This window comes from Accipiter gentilis, chromosome 21 (genome assembly GCF_929443795.1).
Source record: "Accipiter gentilis chromosome 21, bAccGen1.1, whole genome shotgun sequence".
NCBI classification, from domain to species: domain Eukaryota; kingdom Metazoa; phylum Chordata; class Aves; order Accipitriformes; family Accipitridae; genus Astur; species Astur gentilis.
In genome coordinates this window covers 16069341-16090808 of record NC_064900.1, presented here as the reverse complement: position 1 = coordinate 16090808, position 21468 = coordinate 16069341, and the positions used below count along the sequence as shown (strand labels likewise).

At 46.5% G+C, this 21468-nt stretch overlaps 2 protein-coding genes across 3 annotated transcripts in view; one reads left to right on the top strand and one right to left on the bottom strand.

Annotated features, from left to right (window-relative positions):
* Window positions 1–21468, bottom strand: part of ILDR2 (immunoglobulin like domain containing receptor 2) — a 109746-nt gene that overhangs the window by 41640 nt on the left and 46638 nt on the right. The window lies entirely within an intron of this gene.
* On the top strand, window positions 11865–17714 carry LOC126048863 (zinc finger protein 239-like). Of its 2 annotated transcripts, none has more exons than XM_049824350.1 (4): window positions 11865–11914; window positions 12759–12942; window positions 15330–15416; window positions 15868–17714. In XM_049824350.1, exons 3-4 carry the CDS (start codon window positions 15365–15367, stop codon window positions 16785–16787), a joined length of 972 nt encoding a protein of 323 aa, XP_049680307.1. In that variant the 5' UTR covers window positions 11865–11914; window positions 12759–12942; window positions 15330–15364; the 3' UTR covers window positions 16788–17714. The 2 variants fall into 2 exon arrangements, with proteins under 2 accessions (XP_049680307.1, XP_049680308.1); XM_049824351.1 differs by lacking the exon at window positions 11865–11914 and adding an exon at window positions 11967–12590.

Below are 21468 nucleotides of genomic sequence, written 5' to 3'. Positions count from 1 at the left end.
TACTAGTCTTCCTCCTTAGCAGTTTCACAAAGCTTAAGTGAGAAATGTCTTTAAACTCCTGTAAGAGATTTTTGATGAAATAAAACCACAAATGTCATAACCTGATACATGTTGAAAAGTATTCCTGACAGCTAATGTATCAGCCATTTTTATTCTTTGTAAATAGGAAGACATAACTAGCAACTCATACTCTAATAATAAGCCAACTCTGTCAAATTATATTTGTTTTATTAGTATTATCTTGTTAGAATTTATTACAGCACTCCTTCAAACATTAAATCTTTAAGAGGAAGCTGTAAGCTTAATTAATTAATATTCTATTTTTAATTGCTTGGGTTTTTCATATTCCAAATATACTGACATAATTCCATTAGCTGAGGTCTTTTATTTCCCAGTGGAATTAATTTCAATCAGAAGCTACTTACAACAGCAAGTACAGCAAGCTAAAACACTTTGGGAACATAATCTTGTTCCAACCCAACTCAAATATTGTCCTGGTCCTGCTGCTAATAAACCCAGCAGCATAAACCTCTAAGAACACCTCCACACCAAACCAGATTTTCCATCCCAGTTTAGCATAAAAGCATGCTGCTACTGGGGAATTATTAAGAATTAAATAAATTTTCTTACCTTCAAGAATAAGAAGTGCACACAATGCAGTCTGGAAGGTGAAAACAGGTAACATTTCAGAAGTGACCTTTTCTTTGCTATTATGTGTACACTTCTTTATGGTCTTGTTTACCAGGAAACCTTTAAAACCCGCTAGCTTAGATCCCTAGTGAATGATATAGTTTGAAGTAAGAAGGTGAGGAGAAATATTTAAAGTATTCTTGCATGCTAATCATTTTCTTACTGAACCTGAACAGAGAATTCTCGGATAGAATAGCTATTTTGTTTTAAAAAAATCCTGTGGTTTCAGCCACTGTCAGAGTAGTATCAGCTATGAACTTCTAGGTAAGTTTCCCTTTTTCCATGCCACAAGCATAACAGTGGAGGTTAGCATTATCAGACAATTTTTCACAGCCAAAAAAAATCCAGGGAAAAGGTGTAGCTGCAGGTCAACAAAGGAAGACTTATTGCTGGAGAGGGACTTGCATGTCTGTACAACTGCTCCTTCAACCCTCTGCAAAAATACTCCCAACACTGCAAAAGGTCTTATTTGTGTTTGGCTTTATCATCGAAAGTGTGAGGATGTCTACAACAAAGAACTACATTACAGTTACCTGCAGTATCAGAGCTTTTCCCAAGGAAACAAAATTTATGTAGAATAGAGCAACACCATACAGCAACCCAAAGCAGTGCCATGCATCCTGCTCTGCTTCCAGTTTTGCTCAAGCGTGTACAGGACGAACCAAATGAAGCTACAGAAGATAGCGCAAAGCACTTCTTGATAAGCCAAAGGAGCATATGTGGAGAAGCCAAACTCCCACAAGTCCCTAGAGAAGTCCATGGTTCCAACACATCTCTGCTAGCTGAGTAGTCACCTCAGAAAGTAAATTTATTTCTGGAGTTCACAGAATCTGATTTCCCAGCCTGACAGCCAGCACATAAATTAGGGTGAAGTTTCCCTTCACAATACATGCACCATACCAACGCTGCAACTTGAGCAGCAAATTACTGATTGAACTTGTCTTTGCTGCCTCCTGTTTTTCCCCTGAATCACTGCCTCTACTTCAACAAGTGTTCTGTTTTCAGCTGCGATAGAATTAATTTTCTTCTTAGTAGCTAATACAGTGTGTTTTGGGTTTAGCGTGAGAATAATGTTGATAACACACTGATGTTTTAGTACAATAAGCACTACTTAGCAATAAAGGATTTTTCTGTTTCCCATGCTCTGCCAGCAAGCGTACAAGAATCTGGGAGGGAGCATGGTCAGGACAGCTGACCTGAACTGGCCAAAGGAATATTCCATACCATAGAACGCCATCGTCAGTATATAAACTGGGGGGAGTTGGCCAGGAAGGGGGGAATCACCACTCAGGCATCAGTCAGCAGGTGGTAATTGCATTGTGCATCACTTGCCTTTTCTTGAGGTTTGGGGGGGTTATTTATTTATTTTATTACATTCCTTTTCATTACAATTATTATTAGAATTTATTACTATTATTGATAGTATTTTATTTTATTTTACTTTAGATTTAATAACTAAAGTCCAATAATAACTAAATCTTTCTCATCTCAGCCAACAAGTTTAACATGTTTTTTTGATTCTCCTCCCCATCTCACTAGGAGGTGGGGAGTGAGCGAGCAGCTGTGAGGTGCCTAGTTCCTGGCTGGAGTTAAACCACAGCAAGGAACAAGGAAAACTGCATATAGGGCAGAACTGACACCCAGGATGAGCAATAAAATGGACTGAACTTCTGGGGAGGAGAACAGGCTGTCTCTGCTTGTCAGGCAACACTTTGGGCCCAAACTCAGCAAGTACAGGATCACAGAAGACCCTTAAAATGAAATGAGTATCAGCTGACTCACACTGATTATCCAAAAATAACTGCTTGCTGTGGTTTGTACTCATATAGAAACGAGAGACATCTCAAAGGCAACCGTCTGAAAGGCCTCAGCCTTCCTAAAAATATATGCTGCCACACAATTAACAAATCAAGCATTTCTTGTGTGCAAGCTTTACCAGACAGCCTCCATAACCTTCATTAGATATGTGTTTGACCACAAAATACAGCTTTGCGGGTCATCTTTACTGCTTTGTTGTTTCAGCAAATACAGAGACTGTGAAAACCACAGCACTCCGAAAACAACCAACCTATAATTACATATTCAAAAGAAAAAGGAGGAAAAAACCTGCAAACTAGCTTCTTTCAACACAAAAGCATTCAGATTAATAGCAAGAAACAAGCACAAAAAGCCAGCAAATACAAGAAGTCTATACAATGTGCAGTCGTGCAGCAGCTCAGAGATCTAAATTAATAGGGCAATTTAATGAAGCCAGATAAATAGCCAGATGTCTGTCACTGCCATCAGCAGCAAATGATGATTCAGCTTCAAAAGATCTCTGAAGGAGAGCAGCTACACCAATAATTAACATCTTTTGCTACAACAAAGATGGACAGCACACTGCCTCAGATGCACCCCCCCCAGTATCAATCCTTGCAGGGTAGTCTACATCTAGACTAATTAAGTGAGCTCCACAAGCAGTGCAGGTCCCCAAAGGCATCCATTCAACCTACCGAAGACCTACTGCTGACAGCACAGGCCCTCTTCTTTCCTGCCTGCCACGCTAAACTGGTGACGTTCCTTGTTACATGGAAAAACGGCAGCATGTTTATTAGGTAGTCAATAAGTGGCTGAGTCTTTACACAGCCCAAAACAGCAGCAAGACTTGCTGAATAGCGGTAGTCAGCATTTTAGCTATAGCTTTATCCTGTGTTCAAAGTGGAAAGATGTTGACTTGCACCATTAGTCACACTGGTCTTGTTAGCATCAGTGTGCCCTTCATGATTCTTTCACTATGATGAAGACGTGTGTGTGCGTGCAGGTGTACAAGTGTCTATGCACATATTTACATGCAGCTCTATTTAAGCTTTTTGTTTTAAGCTTTGTCTTGCTTGTTTGACCCTCAGGCAGTTGTTGTAATCAGAGAAGGCTGACAAGAAAACCAGCTGAGTGACTCCAGCCTCCCTTTAATACACTTGCCATGCAAAACCTTTACAGAGTACTAGCCTCCAGCAGGAGTACTAGCCTCTGGTATTCTCAATTACCTGAACTGTTTAAAAAGTCTCCTTTGTTAATAACTTCTTCTCAGCACCCACAGACCACTGATGCCCAAACAATTTGCATATACCATTACTTTTGGGCAGATAAGGCATATGCATGCAATTTCAGACACACGGTTTCACTTGGAACTTGTCAGCCGATCAGTTCCAATTGAAATGAAGCTGCAATGGAACCTGAGGCTGCTATCTTTTACTTCGCATAACACCATTACCCTGATGAGGCTAACAAAATACATATTTAAACAAATAACCATGTTAATATAGCTCAATTCCTGGATCAACCATCACCTAAAATAAAGTAATTCAACACCAGACTGCCTGAGGAAAGAAATGGGGAAAGACTGACCCCTTCCGTACACAAACATCTTATTCCTCAGGTATCTGAGAGCAATATCTAGCTTTCTTAGCACACCCTCGGACATTTATCTAATTGAAAAAAATTAACAAAGCAGAGTTAAAGCTGTACAAACAACAAGTCGCAAGTTCTCTCTGGTGAAAAACAAGCTTTCAAATACAAATAGGCACCTCAGTCATGGTTCTCCTTCCAGTTCTCCCACAACTGTACAAGACGTGTCACTTCACCCATTCTGGTTGGCTTACCAATGCTGTTAACTGCCTGATGTCCCTCCATACAGGACTACATCAGCAGTATCTTGCTACTTCCCAGAAAACTGCTAGGAAAATGAATGCATACCTGTCACTTCCTCTTGCCTAACTTCTGCTGCTCAGTATGCTCTTTTTGCATTTTCTAAATATGTAATCAATGCCATGACACAGACTCCACATCCCAATAAAAACAATCTCCTAGTTCACTGTTTGATAAACATAAAAGAATGAGAGTACTGACTCACAAGTCACCAAGTAAAATGCTGAAATATATCTGGGTATTAAAAATACACCAGTAAACAGCAAGCTTCAGCAATGCCAGACTCAAAACACTATTGCAGGGCAGGAACTATGACATTTGCCTTTTTCTTGAGAGTTTTTCACCCACAATGCTTAAGCAAGCCTTTTTCCCTCCCACAGACAGAAGTGTCAATTAAGTAAGGGAGACTGCATTATACTTTGAGCAGTCTGAAACACTTCAGTGTAAAACATGAGGAACAAACTACAGTGCTTTACTGCAAAACTTCCACATTTTAGAGGCTCTTTCCCTTACATATGTTGATTCTTCCTCTAGACCACCACGATTACATTTTCAGCTCAATTAAACCTGAGAAATCAGTAGGTAGTATTGTTTGTAGATACAGAAAACTCAGGAGAGTAAGATGTTTACCAGAATATCACGTTCAGACATTTGCAAGCAAAACACTACCAAAAAAAAAATTCCGTAAAACTGACGTTAATGAAAATGCAAGTTACGCTCCTGAGATAAGTGGATCGGAGTGCACCACAGCTACAACCACTTGAATGCAAAGTTGCAGACACAACCTTTGAGTGAAACAGTCAGGCCACAGATAAGGTGGCTCGGAAGGGTCTCCCGCAGAGGAAGCATCACTCCACACCTGCCTTTCTTACAGGCAGGTCTTTGGGTGGATCTTTAGTGCGACTCGGTATGACAATCCTTCAGCGACCAGGGAAGCAAACGTCATTTGTTAATGGAAACAGACGGCGTAGGCCAAAAGGAAAGCTAGAGTTCGTGGCTTACATTCTGCCTTTCCCATCAGTGCCACACAGATGCAAGAGATGCTTTACCCTCTCCCTTGCTGCTCCTTGCGGCCTCACAGACGCAGCAGCCCGTGCGCTGCCTAGAGCCACCCTCCCTCGGCCAGCAGCCTTCCCAGGCCCTTGCCACACAACACCTCCTTCTCCGCCTCTCTGAGCTGCTTCTCCCCTGCATCGCCCCTTTTCCTTCCAGATCCTTCCCGCTCTTCTTCAAGCCGGCGCCTGCCGGGCCACGACCCCGACGCTCGCCGGCAACCGCCCCTAACCGCCTGCCGCCCCTGAGGCGAGGGGACCCCCCACGGGGCCGGCTCCCTCCCTCAGGGCGAAGACCCACCGGACGCGCGCAGGAGCGAGAGCGGGCGGCGGCAGAGATTAAACAACCGGCGTCCCGACCCCGCCTGCCGTGTCCCTACCGCGCGTGCGCGCCCCCCCCCGCACCTACCGCCCAGCCCCCGTTCGCGCCCTCGGGCTGGCTGGCGCCCTGGAGGATTCTGGGTATTGTAGTCCGGCGGCGGGCGGGTTGCGGACTCCGGGCTGGCGGCGGGGCTGCCTGCGGTTGCCGCGTCCGCGCCCCGCTGCCGGGCCCTCGGGTGTTAATGAAAAACCGAGGAGGTCTTGGCCTTTCCTTCCGAAAGGGGACGGCTGCGGGAGTGCCACTGGGGCTATTGGGGGGCTACGATTCGTCCTGGGGGTAAATGGACATCCAGCGCTCCCGTTTGCGAGAAGCGTTGTTCTCTCCTGTGGCGAACCGCTTTTGAGAAGTCCTTCGCAACAGCTCCCTGAAAAGTCTGGGTTATTCCTAGACGCTGGGGCGTGGTGGGGTGGTGGTCATCAGTTACTCCTAACCCTTCGACTACAGGTGCTTTAAGGGAAGACCGACGACAAGAGCGCAGAAGTGGCCGCGGCCGTGAGGCAGGGCACTCAAAGGGCCGAGCGAGCCGAGTCCGTGGGCACCGCTCCGCTAGCACAGAGAGGCATCCACCTGCCACTGTCTCAGGAAAGGCAGTCTCCCTTTCCCGCAGCACGAGGAAACAGGCTGCATTGGGAAGTAAAAAGATTTAGACTGTTTAACTAGCAAACTGTCTAAATCGTATCTGTCTTCTAAAGACATGATGAAATTCAGCGCCTGTTGAAAGACGCCTCAATGCCGTTTCCCAGATGCTTTTTGGTCTTTGGGGTTTCTCCAGTTTTTAGCCCTTACTTGATTTTGCAAGAGTGTAGCCAAAGTCATGAATGTAGGTAACGGGTAATTAAGCAATCAGCAACTGAGATAAAGGCAGTCACTCCTTTAAGTGAGAAGTTTTATTGGATATGTAAGTACGTAAGACATAGCCTCCGTTAACCAGCTTGCACCAGGCCATTGGCCAGCTGTCTCAGGAGCCTCAGGAGCTTGAGGGTTGTCTCTGATGGATTCACGCAGGTGTGTTCGCTTGTTCTTTGTTCTAGTCTTCTCTTTAATTTTTTTCCAGTTACTCAACACTGGGAATGCCTCTGCTTACTCACTGGTTGATTTTCCTCCCCAGCTGTTACACTCCTTTATCTCTACAAGGGTTTTCCTTCTCTCCTTCTCTTTTACTTAGGGAGTCTTAAAAAATCACACAATGACAGCTATTGTCCCTTTTGGGTGAGGGAAAGGTCCATCACAGGTTCCTTACATTAACCTTCACGCGTGTCAGCTACAGACTGCTTGCTGGTCTACAAGAGCATACCTAGGCAAACCCCCAATCATTACTGTGTTTTACAGGGGAAGATAAACATCAAATAGAGTAAATCTCCTCAGCTACATGTTACTTGCCAAAGTTAGGGGTGAATCAGGTGCACAAATTAACTTTGATTTTGCATCTCATATGTAATTGGCCAAACACATTGAGGTTGATTTCTTCAAAAATGGAGTGCATATCATCATTTGTAAACAAAATAACACATTAAAACCAGCAGATCCATGGATGTGTGTGCATTTTTTATTATTATTTCTGTTTGGAAAATCTGTAATTTATCCAGCCTAGGTAAGAATGAATCAAACCTAGCAAAAATTTTGTGGCAACAAAGGGTTGCTACTCCTAGGCTGCCCTGGTCATGTGCATGTAATAGCTTTGATGGCCATAGTCCCAGTCAGTCATAGGTGTCCTTAAGTCTCCTGGCAGAAAGCTCTTCTTTCTGCATCCATTTTTAAGGCTGCTAGCAGATTGGATTCAATGCAATATGAATAGCTTAAGCTGGAATCCTCCCACAGTACTGGCACATAACATAGTCTGAAGAATGTGTATCCTTGAAACGCAATGAAGGTGCCCTGAACTACTAAAAAATGGAACATGACACCGTGATGCTGCTGTTTGGCAGTTTGCTTGTTCGCTTCTTTTGTCAACGAGCACATGCCTAGATCAGGGCAGTTGCATTTTAGCATTGATGTAGCAATTGCTTGTTTTCCAATTTTTCAAACAATCTGGTGTTAGTTTGCTTCCTGTCATTTTTTTCGCTGAAATGTAATGGAGACGTGGAGATACTCAGAACCCAACTGGACATGGTCCTGGGCAGCCTGCTCTGGCTGACCCTGCTTGAGCAGGGGGTTGGACTACATGATCTCCAGGGATGCCTTCCAACCTCAGCCATTCTGATTCCCGTATGTCCTGGGTTCAGCTGGGACAGAGTTAATTTTTACAGGAACCTGGGAGGTGGGGGCATAGCCGGGGCAACTGACCTGAACTAGCCCAGGAGCTATTCCATACCATGTGCCATCCTGCCCAGTATATAAATGGGGAGCGGGCCGGGGGGTGGTCTCTGTTTTCGGTGGGGGAAGTGGCGGAGCGTCGGGTCCAGGGTGGTGAGCAGTTGCACTGTGCATCACTCTTTTTGTATACTTTTTCATTAGTGCCGTTGTTGTTGTTGTAATCTCTTTGTGTTTGTCCCAGTAAACTGCCTTTATCTCAGCCCTCGAGGTTCCAGTTTCTTTCTTTTTTTCTCTCCTCCGTCTCCTCCCCATCCCACCGGAGGGGGGCGGAGGAGTGAGCGAGCGGCTGCGTGGTCCTTTGTTACCGGCCGGGCTGAACCCACGACACCGTATCAGAAACTATTTGTAGGAAAAGAAAAAAAAAAAAACCAACAAACTTTAATACTTCAAATCCAAACCAAGGGATGTCACTATCTTCTTGGAAAGCACTGCACTTAACTTTTTGCAGTGTTAACAAGCAATCTTCTCTAGGCTATGGGAAACTGCACATGTTGATGGAGCTGAAACACTTGGAACAGTGTTTCCTGTCAAATGGCATTGAAGAGTAAGCCAGCAAACAGCTCTCTTTTAGCAGCTGGGCAGAGTGTCATTGCTCTACATGAGTGATTAATGTATCCCTCTGCACCAAAAGCTCTTTCAGTGCAGGTGAAAATGGTTGATCAATACATAAGTTTAAGAAACAATCTTCAGTAGGCGGTCACAATCTTTCAAATGTCTTTAGTAACCTTCCTTCCGTTCAGGAGGCAGTTTTGCTGAGTATAAATGAATTACTGTAAAGGCTGTTGGGCAGGTATGGCATTCTTTTCAGCACTGCAATACCAAGAGAACGGAAAAGCTGAAGGTTAGCTAAAGCTTACTGCAAAATGGAAAAGCAGTTATTCACACATGTAGTACTTGTTATCTGTCATTCTCACCAGGGCTTTTTCTTCACTTTTCTCCAACAAGCTCTTCATTAGACATGGGGGGGGGGGGGGGTTGGTCATTTCTATGATTTAAGCATTGTGGGCTTTTTAAAGAAAAAATACTCTTAACACTAAAAGCATAGAACCTTTTAAAACTGATACATTGGCTTTTGTCAAAACAAAAAAAGGAAAGGGAACCTCCAAATCACTAGCCAGCTGAAGTTCAAGTCATCAAACACTGAAATTGCTCCAAAGTAGTAAAAAATGGAGCCAAGGCTTGACATGGTGGTGTTTCTGAAATAATACAGCTATTTTGAAATGGAAGAACTTTTTTGATAGTATCTGTCTAGATTCAGGCAGTTGTATTTCAATAGTTATCTAGTAAATGCTGGCTTACCATTTATATAAACCTGGAGACACTTTGGTTCTTTCCCTTTTCCTTGAAATATGGTCGCATTACCCATTTTGTGCATTTTATTGCTTTATGCATTTTTAAGACAGGCAAACCCTTCTCCGAAGATTTCTCCCAAATTGCCAACTTTTAATTATTGAATTGTCTGCAGGATGCTACATGTATGGGAACCCATAATTGCCCACATCTTGGTCACAGAATCACAGAAATGCTGATTGGAAGACACCTGGAGTCCGACCTCCTGCTCAAAGCAGAACTATCACCAGCACCAGATCAGGTCAGCCACGGCTTTGTCTAGCCACGTTTCAAAAACCTGCAGGGATGGAGATCCAGCATCCAGGATTACTTTCCTCTTTCATTCTTTTGCATACATTTGTACTTTGATTGTGAACATATTGATCTTCAACCCTACACACTTCTTGGCAAATGTGCTATATGCTACAAGGATACAGCAATGTGCCTGTCAGTTGTACTGTTTTGTAAATTGCTGGGGCTATGTTTTCCCTTTCATTCTATTTCAGTATTCCCATCTTATTTTGTTGACGACCATTTCTCCATCTGTCCACAGCCAGTGAAATTACAGACTGCGAGTCTAATGGGCCCGCATCAGTCATCACTTCTCCAACAGAAAAAGTCTTTAATGCAAATTGATGCTTAAACCTTAACAAACAAAGCCTCAGCATGACAACACTGAATGCCGTTCATTTCTCTCTTACTGCAATTCCCGTACAGTTTAGGGCACACAGCCACTAAGGTTTCTGACTAATTCAAATCACTTGTGCCCTGCTAACAATAGCTTGAAGTAGAAAGGGAATCAGGAGGCTTTGAGAGTATTTTTTACTTTGTTAGTAGGAATGATTTCCAGATTCCTGGGAAAACACTCCTTTCTGTGCCCTCATCTGGGTCCTCATCTCATGGCCAGCCTGTTTTGTACCACTGCTAAGCACATACTACGTATTTGGGTGTTTAACTCCCAGGAAGGCTCGGTAATCCTCTATATGATCACCTCAGAGCAAGCAGTGGCTTGAAAAAAACACCACCCAAAAAGGCAGTGCTTTTACCAGTTTGGACACAGGGGCCAAGGTGAAAAGCTGCTCGTTTTTTATGGCCTCGTGGAGGGAAGCGCATCTGCTGTCTCCTGCCTGTGCCCGTGGCCACAGGGTGGCTTCCTCTGTGTTCAAATCCACTCCCGGTCTCCTGGTAAGGTGGCAGGGAAACCCAGACGTCACCATGGCAAGAAAATGGCAAACATTCAGGTCACCACGGCTAGAAAAGCTGTGGTCTCACAGATGGCTGTTCCCTGTCAGGCCTGAAGAGCGCTAGCCCCCTGGAATCCGACTTCTGACCGTGCAAGGCCGAGGGAACGAACGCCCCCACGCTGCACAAGAAAGCAGCCAGCTGGGGTGGTGCTGGAGGCCTGTGCCACAGTGGGTCTATCTAAGTGGAATGGCCTGGTTTATACCGGTAGGCAGTAATGTCATGGGGACTGCTCTAAGTGCAGAGCCATGCCAGGAATTGTCTAGGGAGAGGGCTGGCTGGTACACCCCAATGCAACAGCTCTCCTGCACCAGCAGCTGTGTTCCAGGGCCCCGAAGGGGGTCTCCAGGCACACCCCCAGGCACCAGCTTAAGTTCAGAACTGCAGAGGCCTAACTTAACCCTTTCCTGTGTCAGCTACTGTGCAGGGAGAGCTTCTCTAACATCAGTTTGGGAAGAACACACCTGAGGTCTCAGGTTTCCTACCACATTTCATGACAACACGCGTAGTCATCTGCTTTCTTCCCTCCAGGTACGAGTTACGTGGAGAAATTAAGGAGAGCAGGTGCCGGGTTGTAAAACCACGCGTACATTTCCTTCCCCTGGGGAAACTCCAAATGAGGCGGTAATTCCAGAGCAAAGCCTCCTCCTACCTCCTCTCCCACCCTGCACGGCATGGTGTCCTCACGAGGGGCTGCCGGGTGCCGTAGCGTGTCCCGTTTTCTACCGCAGACAAGTACTACGCGCCCCGCTTCCCCCTCTCCCCTTCTGCCCTGAAGTGAAGCTTGACAGTTTGGCGCCGAAGCACCGGCCTGCGCCACGGGAAAGCGCTTCGGCAAGCACAACGATCTGCCCGCGGGCCGTAAAACACCAGCGCTCTTCCAAAGCGCCGGGGCGCGCGAGGCCCGGCCTCCGGCCGACCGAGGGGCGCTGGGTTCCGAGACTCCGGGGCGGCTACGAAGGCGAACAACCGACCCCCGCCGCCGCCAGGCCCCGCCGCGCTCCCCCGGACCAGCCGCTGCAGGGGATGAAGCCGAGAGGGCGCGGGCGGCGTGGCTGCCCCCGCCGGGCGCGCAGAGAGCGGGGACTGCCGCGGGGGGGGCCCCGCAGGGCCAGGGCCGGTCCCGGCGCCGGCGCCTCCCGCCCCGCCCCGCCCCGCCCCGGAAGCGCCCTTTGCCCGCGGAGGAGGAAGCTGCCGCCGGCGCGCAGCGGGCGCCCTGCAGGTAGGCGCGGCGCTGCCCGGCGGGGCCGGGCCTCCCGCAGCCGCGGGGGGCGGGGGACGGGGAACACAGGCGGCAGCGAGGGGCAGAGCCGGGGGTGCCCGCGCGGGTCCGTGCCGGCTCTCGGGGCAGGCCAGCCGCACTGAGAGCTGGGCTTTAAACCCGAGCCAGAGCCTTCGTCCGTCGGCCCTGTGGAGGACGGAGCTACCCCGCGGAGAAGAAGAAAGGATGCAGCTCGGAGACGGGGAGGCCGGCTCACCCTTGCTACGGACCCCGCTCCGCTGTCGTTGCCGTTCTCGTCTGCTTGCGCCCTTCACCCGCCAGGCGGCTGACCCCCTTCCATCCCTTTTCGCCTGCCGCAGAGCAGACGCGTCTCTTCCCCCAGTTCCCACCCAGTGCCTCTGATCGCCGCTTGCTGCAGACGGGCAGCTTTGCGCCCCGGCCCCTGCTCTGTGGAAGATCCGTGTTCCCGAAAGCTACACCGTACTTGCCGCCTCCTGCGCACCCCCCGCCTTTGGGTGCTCTGGCAGCGCACTCCGCAGCGTCCCCCCCCACCCCGTTCCGCATCCTGAGTCTGTCTGCCAGCAAACCCCCCCTACCCTCAGCACCCCGAGCTGGGCGCGGAGCTGGGCGGAAGGCAGTCGCTGGCAAGCGCTGTCCTTTGTGAACAAATCTGACGGTACAGGGAAGGGGGCTCTTGCCACCCCCAAGAGAAATGTTTCCAGCTGCGTAATTGACTGTTTTCTGTGATAAAAACGCCTTCACCTTTTGGTTTTACTGCAAGCATTATCTAGCCCAGATAATAGCTGGGCAAAGGAAGATTTGAATGTCATCTTCTGAATTGCAGGTTTGTGCTGTCATGCCTGGCATGAGCGTGCGGAGAGTGCTTCGCCGCTGACAGCACTTCAGGAGCACGAGAAGCTGAAAGTATGGAGCTCTGCACTGGGATGAGTCCCATAACCTCCACAGCTTGGTACAGCCATGGGAGGAATACAGACCCGAGTGGTCAGAAGAGAAAATAAGTAGCCAAGGTAAAGAACACAAACTGTAGGACCCAGCTATAAAATCTATATATGCTATCACAATACTAAAGCCAAGGCCCCAGGAACAGTATGGTGTGTTTTCAAAGCCCCTGCTGGAGGTCCAGGTTAGATACACCTCATATCTTGTTTTAATAAAGCTGTGGATGTTGCCCACAGTAACCCCACATACCCACATACACAGACGTTCCTCCTGTTTTGGTTTCCATGTTCAAGCAGTAACTCAATACACTTGGGGATATGCTTCTGCTAGTAACAGATGAAATCCCTGAAGGATTGAAATCTGTTTCATCCCTGAAGATGAAATCCCTCTGTTGATAAGGTTTGTCCCCTCCTTTCACAGAGACATGACTGTGATCATGGGAAAGGAAGAAACTCTTTCTTACTGCAGACTAGCCTGTTAATTGTATAAAGGTCATCTGCTTTCTGCTGAGCTGCCGTAGCAAATCTGAGCATGGCAGCAGTATGTCCGTGGCAACCCGAGCTACGAAATTTTTGCAGGGTCAGAAAGGAACTCTTCCTTCTACCTTGTCTGCTTGCATAGATGTTTCCTTGGGTGGTGATTGTTGGACATTTGTCAGATGCTGGTACCACCTCTGAAATGTTGAGGGATTTGCTCCTGTAAAGTTCCTGTTTGTTGACAGCTTTCAGAGAGAAACCCTGCTGTTTGTGGTTAGCTGCCTGGGGGAGAGGTCTATGTGTGGACAGGATTTTGACTCCTCCTGCTCTAGAGTGGGGGTGGGCCATCTGGTACATATTGCAGCATGTAAATAGCTTGGTCGGCTTGTACTGACAAACTGTTGCAGCAGAAGTTCTCAGCAGTGGCAAAATCCTGAGAGCTACAGGGCTGCAGAAAGCAACCTCCCTTTGTATATCGGCTTGGAACTACTGGAAATGATCCATCTGCAGGGGTGGTCCACTTCAGCATTCAGCAAATATTTGAAGTAGGGACTCAGATTATTAACATTTAAGGCGTTTGTTTTCTGCTAAGGCTTCTTTTTTGCTTATCTTATTATTTTTTTCTTCATGGTTCTGCAGTTCAAGATTGAAGTCTTTCTCTTTTGCTTGCTCCCTTTCTTTCTGTCCAGCTTTGCCATGTAGAATAAAAGACTTCAAGACTGGTGGTTTTGTAATCACTGGCATCTGAGGTCCAAAACTGTTCCCTTCATCTGAGTTGTCTCCTTGATTCTGACACTATCTAATCCCTTATTACCCGTTACCTGCCATTATATAGCTATTGGTGATGGATGAAGTGGTCCAGGATTAGGCACCCATCAGTCTTTGTTTGCACCAGTGCCCATCTGTCCAGTTAGTCAGTTCCATCTGGAGCTTGAGTAGTTGTCCAGAGGTATTGGTTGTCTGGAGAGATTGGTAGCTTGAAGCAGAGTTCAGGGAGTATAATTCTGAAGTGATGCAAACTAATATTAAGTAACTATAAAGATTAAAAGGGGGAGAAAGAGTAATGTCTTAAGTTCTTTAAAAATATTCCCATAAGCAATCTCAACTTTAGCTGTGATGCACATCAGTCTCTGGTCCTAGACTCATCCATTTGGTATCCTTTCCCTGCCATCTTCGATTTTACTTTTTAAAATAAAATGGGATTTTTCTTACCATTGTATTTTCTCTGTTCATCTGCATTTTTCCTGCAGCAACTGCTAATGCCTGCCCTCTTGATGCTAACTGCTATTGCTTACTGTTTGGCTGGTTTTAGCCTTAGAACAGTAAATACTGAAGGAAAAATTCTTGTCTTTGGTGCTGATGGCATTTGTAAGAGCATCCTGCCTGACAGTTGCATTCATGGCAGTTGTTGGAGCTCAGCAGGGATGCCAGGCTGGGAGCTAACATAATCCAGCTAAAGTAGACAAGACATCAAATTGCCTGTTTTGTTGTTTTTTGCTGCCTCGGCCTGAGAGTCTTGGAGGAGAAAGAAGAGATAAGGTAGCAAGTAAGAAAATCAGGTTCTGGGGTTCTGGTGACTAAAGAGTCATTCTCCATTTAAATTAATCTTAGAGTAATTAGTCTTTTGGCTGTCATCATTAAAGAAATGTAAGTATGGCTGGGTTTTGCTCTTTGCTTACACCTATATCTGTGGTTGCTGTCAACCAATTCTGAGTCCAGCACATCTAGTGTATGTCCTAATGTATATCACTTCTCAGAAGAGGGGCAACTTTGAATCTCCTTTAAGGAAAGTATCTGACACCAGACACCTCAGTAGTGCACAGGATGTCCATAAATGTTTGTTGCTTGGTTGAGTCCATTCTTTTATGCAACCACTCTGCTTGTTCTCCATATTCAGTAGAGGCAGTAGATTTTAAGACATATGACAAGCTCTTGCTGAATATTCAACTAAGATTACTTCTGTTTGCTTTTGTAAAAAGGATTCCTGATTGCTGAACCTGAGGTAACTGCCCAGATGGACCAAGGAGAAGAACAAGATCATGAGGCCTTGGAGGAGACACACATGGGTGAGGAATAAGTTAGACAAGTTTATAAACACAGAGCAAGCAAAATGCTGTTTGAGTTGCCTCAGCGTTATTTAAGCCAATTTCGTGCAGCTCATATTGAGAGCTGCTCCTTCCCCCTCAGGGCAGGCAGACAGCCTGCCTTTGTCAGCCTGCCATTGAGAGTATGTATAAGACGACAGAATATTAAGAAAACAAAATACGAAGATTCCTTGGGGACAAGGAGACACCTGTAGCATTGCCCTTGGCTCTGCCGTTCATAGCACGTCTGCTCTGGGTCGCATGATGAGGCCATACAGCCTCTCCTGCAGCTAGGTTTCCATTTGCTCCCACTCTTCCCTTTACTGCTTCTCCTACATGGTGCAGACCAGGCTCCCTAGGATAACAGCTTGCCCATTCTCTGCTGTGCTACTTCCCAGCAAGAATCACTGTTAGAGTCATACTTTTTTTCCAGGTGGTGAGCTAGGTCCCCGTTCAGATGACCTTGCAAGCACAGATCTGCAGGACATGTTGACAGTGAGGTCCAGAGGAGGAGAGGAACAGCTTGGGGACAGCCATGGAAGTCGGCACAGTTCCTTGGAGGCTCAGCAAGATGGCTGTGAGGAAGAAGAGGAGGCTAAGCTGCCCTGCTCTGATATCAGCCCGGTGAAAAGACAGGAGAGAAGGGTGGCAGCAACCTCACGGCGAGCCCCTCGTGCAGAGCGGCCCACCATCTGCTCCGAGTGTGGCAAGGGCTTCAGTCGGAGCATCCACCTCATCCAGCACCAGCGAATGCACACTGGGGAGCGCCCGTTCCTGTGTGCAGAGTGTGGCAAGGGCTTCAGCCAGAGCTCCCATCTCATCCAGCACCGGCGGGTCCACACGGGCCAGAAACCCTACACCTGTGCCGAGTGTGGGAAGAGCTTCAGCCAGAGCTCCAACCTTCTCAAGCACCAGCGCATCCACACTGGGCTTAAACCCTATGTATGCAGCGAGTGTGGGAAGATCTTCAGCGACAGCTCCACCTGCATCAAACACCAGCGTATGCACACAGGCGAGCGGCCCTACAAGTGCCCAGCCTGTGGGAAAAGCTTCAGCCAACACTCCCACCTCCTTCAGCACCAGCGAGCCCATGATGGCGTCCGGCCTTATGCCTGTGGGCAGTGTGGCAAACGTTTTGGGCAGAGCTCTGACCTCATTAACCACGCTCGTACCCACACTGGTGAGAAGCCTTACAAATGCAGCCAGTGTGGCCGGGGCTTCAGTGGCAACTCCAACCTCATCAAGCACACCCGCATCCACACTGGGGAGCAGCCATACCGCTGCACCCAGTGTGGGGAAAGCTTTCGGTTCCAGCCCCAGCTGGTGCGCCACCAGAAGCACCATACAGAGTAGTTGGTGGAGAGGAAAAGGCCACGTGGACCATAGGCAGCTACCTGGTACTGGGAAGACACACAGCTGCTCCCTGGACACCTCGTACGGGGCATGAATTTTGGGGGAGGGAACCCTCAGAGCCTGTCCCCTTTTCTTCTGGGTAAATCTGTTTGGGAGTACTGCTCAGACACTCGAGTGAAGAGGGAGGCCGCTGCTGAACAAACTAGTGCATGTTCACTGCAGTGCAGTGGTGGTTCTGAGCCTCTCTTTTGGAGATGGGGAAAAGAAAGGTGCTTATACGGTATGGTACTTTCAAGGCCAGAGAGGAGAACTTAAGAGATGTTCCAAGGATCAGTGCCTTCTGTTATTTCTAGTGGGGAGTGATTTTTATCCCAGTAAAAACCAGCAAAAATCTGTACCTGTTTTCTGTACAAGCTGCCTGGCTTTTGCCTCGTGGTAAGGCCGCAGCCTGTGATGATCACTCCCCTTAGAATCCACATCTCCCACTTGCCGGTATTCTTGGTTTTAGGCGGTGTTAGCATCTATTTATTTTAAAACCCCACAACACTGTGCTGGGTGCATCTGCGTACATGTTGTGGGCCCAGCTGATGCTCTGTTGGGGCCTCGTCTATGGAGCAGTATTTTTGCTGGGTTGTATGGTTGTTAAATTGACAGTTCTACAAGTTACGCTGCTGTCTGACAGCTTAGTCCTCAGCAGCAATTAAGTAAATTAACATCCTAATAGGTATTTCTCTCAGATTCTTGTTTAGGTGCTTTCGTGGGTGGCACTTTATGAATGTTTTTATAAGGCTTTTAAAAATATTTAGGATGACTTTTTTAATTGTGATCTTCTAATTGTCAGTTGATGAACAGAAAAAGGATGGTGTTTGAAAAATAAACTATGTCAAACTTTGATTTTATATTAAATGTTAAACATTTTTTCTTGCATAAAACTTCTTAACACAAACACTATGGTTTTGAGTTGTTAATGATTACAAAGAGGTAATTATGGCACTGATTTCTAGAATTTATGTGATATTTTTGTGAGCTGTTTTGACATCTTTAATGATGACTTGCTAGGGAATATGGGGGAGGCAGGATTCTGAGAAAGCAGAAGGAACTGACCTCTGAAGCAATCTTTTTCACTTTGAGGAGGAGAATACTACTACTGGGAGTCTGTCCTTAAAAGGAATTCTAGCTCAGGCAACTGCTTGGTACGGGGGAGGAGAGAACTGGCAGTAATAACAAAGATGTTAATATCTCTAGCGTATAAGAACTCCCTGTAATAAATGTGGCAGCGTATACTGAAATGCCTGTTCTACCCATGGAGCCAAACGGGAAGAAATCACAGTCTGCTTTAGGCAAGAAAATGAAGTGATCAAATCTGTTGTGCTGTAGAATTTTTATTTTCAGCACCACGTATAGGCCTAACGCTAACAATGAGATTTCACACAGAAGTGAGCCCCCAAATGGGGGGTATCACTAAGGGCAAAGAGAACGCCCAGCCTGAGGAGCACAGGATCCTGAGGAAACAAGCAAGCTATGAACAGAAGGAACGTGATTGGAATTACTGGCTGAGTGATGAGGAAACATCCATACTTCCCTTAGCCACCAATTGCTATCACAGAGGGTGTGGCTTCATGCTCCATTGGCAGTCAATTTGGTTTAAGTAATTTGGTCTCACTCTACTCCCACCTTCTCCCCTAGAGCCAGAATTAATGCAGCTGTGCTGAGTAATTCACATGGCTGTGCCCTAAATCATATCCATAAGATGATCCATGTTTTTCAATATGAACTCTCCAAAGTCTGTCATTTAAACTGCATTAGTCCAATCTAGACCACAGCCTCACAAGCAGCAGGGTACATACCACTGAGAGGCTTGGTGTCAGAGGAGAAGAGACATGCCAAAAAGGAAATAACTAACATAGCCAGTATTGCTTAGTTCCCAAGAAACACATCATTTAAGATGTTTGTTAGTTTTCTTCCCTTTTTTTTTTTTTTTTTTTTTTTTTAAAATGTTTCTAGAGAGGATGAGACCTGGAAAAGCCTGACACATTGCCTTTATTGTTTCTTCATTTCCCCCACCAGGAAGACCGCCATTGCCACAATGTGATGGAAACTACAATTCATTTCTGCGGTCCCCTTGCTGCACATAGTGTTACCAAAATATTTATTTATTCTGAATGGTAGTTCTCCTCCATAAACTAGCTGAAAACACGTCTCTTGCCTCAGAGTTGGAATATCAGCCTATCATGAACATTTGTGGAAAGAGCAAAGCAAGGCAATGAACAGGACTGTTACACCTACACAGTAAAATGTGCCAGGGGCACAGAAGCCAGGTAGTATTAGCCCAGGTGAAGTCCTTGGCACTCTCTTGCTCTAACGCTGCTTCTGTTTGTTTTTCAAACTAGGCCACTGAGAACCTGCTGATGGGCTTTATCTGCACCCAATGAGTCTTCATACAGACACTGCTTCTAGGCAGTGCACGCCCCTGTGCCTTCACTCTTGCCATGACAATCCAGGGCACTTCATGCTCTCTTTCTGCTCAGTGGTTACAAACTCCCTAGTTCAAAGCCCACACATACGATTCAGCTTAATATACGGTTCCCTTACCTGGGAGAACAGGGAGGGGGAGAGCTAAGAAACAACATCCAAGAACATTTCCTGTCCTACACCTTTTGTATTCTCTCCTAGTCATGCATAGAGGTACAGGAAGAATGGGCAGTGGGCCATTTTGGGACTAGCCTCTTTCCAGGAAAGGCAACCAAAAATGCTGTGAGGACTTGCCTGTAACTCTGCTACATTATTTCTTAATGATCTGGCTTTCACGTTCCAAAAACGCCAGGTTGCTATGTAACTAGGCATGGCCCAGACCACGTGTTGGTTTTGGTGTGCCTGCGCCCTAGTCTCCTAGACATGTAGCTCTTGCAGGGTACCCTGGTAGACAGCCTCATTTGACTGGTGATCCTTCAGGAGCAGTTAGAATTACTGAATGTGGACTATTGCAATTTTACTCCAGAATATAGTATGCAGAACAGATGATCAGGGACTGAGCACGCAGGTTCGCTCTGTGGGCCTGTATTACACGCTGGTGTAGACATAACCTAAGGGTACTAACCAGCTGAGTAAGATGATTGATACTCATGCAGCATTTTAGCGTTGCCACTTGATATGTTGAAGCACACTAGCAGCATGTTACCCTTCACTTAGCTCCTGTGCTTGAATTTAGTGCTTATCTGCACTCAGCTGTTTTGCTTTTTTCTTCCAGGCTCTCACTGCCAGCTGCTTCACAAATACCAGCGTCCTCCCTCAACAGCTTAAACAGTTTGTCCAATATTTTGTCCATAGACTCTTTCTGGTTTTCCCATTAATTGGAACAAGTTTAATCATGATATCACTGTAACTGAGGTGCTCAAACAGGAAATCAGTTAAGCTTAGCTGCAAGGGTGACTTCTTAGTTGATTTGCCTGCAACTAAAGTTGAGCTTTTCACAGAAGCATGTGGATCTCGGGTCTCGCCAGCAATACTTGGGATGCTACCTGTACTCTTCCTTTCAAAGATCTTTGCAGTAGTACAAAACTGTGTTACTGCTCTTCAGACACATTTCAAAATGTGTTCTCTGAATGCTGCACGTGCTCGAGTATTGAACTTTTAGACTTATCGTTAATCTGAAATCCTCTAAAATGCTTTGTTGTTGGGAGCTCTGTAACTCCAGACTCATTGTGATATGATGAGGGAAACTGGGACACTTAGGAATTGTTTCAGCTACAATGTGGCATCTTTGCTTAATTAAGAAGTGTCTCATCAGGATGACAGGCTGTCCATGGAGACCTCTTGATTACAGAGCTCTGCTGCAGTAACTTTCATTTTACAGCTATTCACAGGAACCAGCCTAAGCTGCATCTTACTGAAACTGAGGAGTGAAATTTTCCACTCAGGCACCATACTGGCCTGAACAGAAGGCAGCCTCAGATCTCTCTTCTCAGAAGTGAAGACGACAATTACTATATATAAATATATATTTCTATTAAAAAAAAAACCTACCAGACAAACCCCATTTCCCTCCCCCAGTACTACTTAAAACATACCTTAGGCTCCGAGGCTGCTACCCACACAAGTTCTGTCACTCTGGTTGTCAGGTGAAGGCCTATTTGTGCACGGGACCAAGTGCTCTCCTCTTGGTCTTGGCAGCTCAGTTCAGCAAAGATGCAGGATCCAAGTTGGATCAGTCGGTTCTGGCTGTCGGGGGTGCACAGTGCAGTCTCTGTAAATCGGCTGCACTAGGATGTGTGCAGACTGTATTTTTGCTAATTTGAGTAGTTTTACTTTCTCAGAAGTCCTGAACACTTGACTGTGCTGATAGCTTCAGCTCAAGGTGCTGGGTCTCCCAGTTCTAAAGAAAAACATTCCAGGTACCAGGCCCACACATCCTTTCTCCATGCACTTAGTAATAGTAGCCAATTTCACACATAAAGATTTGTAGGACCTATGTTTTAAGGCAGGTATTCCTCAAACTTCAACTGTGCAGGCCTACCTTTCAAAGTCTAACATTGCCAAAAACTTGAAAGAGAAATCCAGGAAGAGCTTACATAGCTAAGGTAGTCTTCATTTTAGTAACCTCACCCTTCTTGCAGAATCTTATTGATCTGAAGAGGAGAGAGGGGTTCCAATTCCCCTTGTTGGGGATACTGACAGGGGGCTG

Excerpts from the sequence above, each read along its gene's own strand:
- LOC126048863 (XM_049824350.1), top strand. The coding sequence starts at position 15,365 with ATGGACCAAGGAGAAGAACAAGATCATGAGGCCTTGGAGGAGACACAC. Across the intron at positions 15,417-15,867 it reads CTTGGAGGAGACACACATGG|GTGGTGAGCTAGGTCCCCGT; the intron begins GTGAGGAATAAG and ends CTTTTTTTCCAG.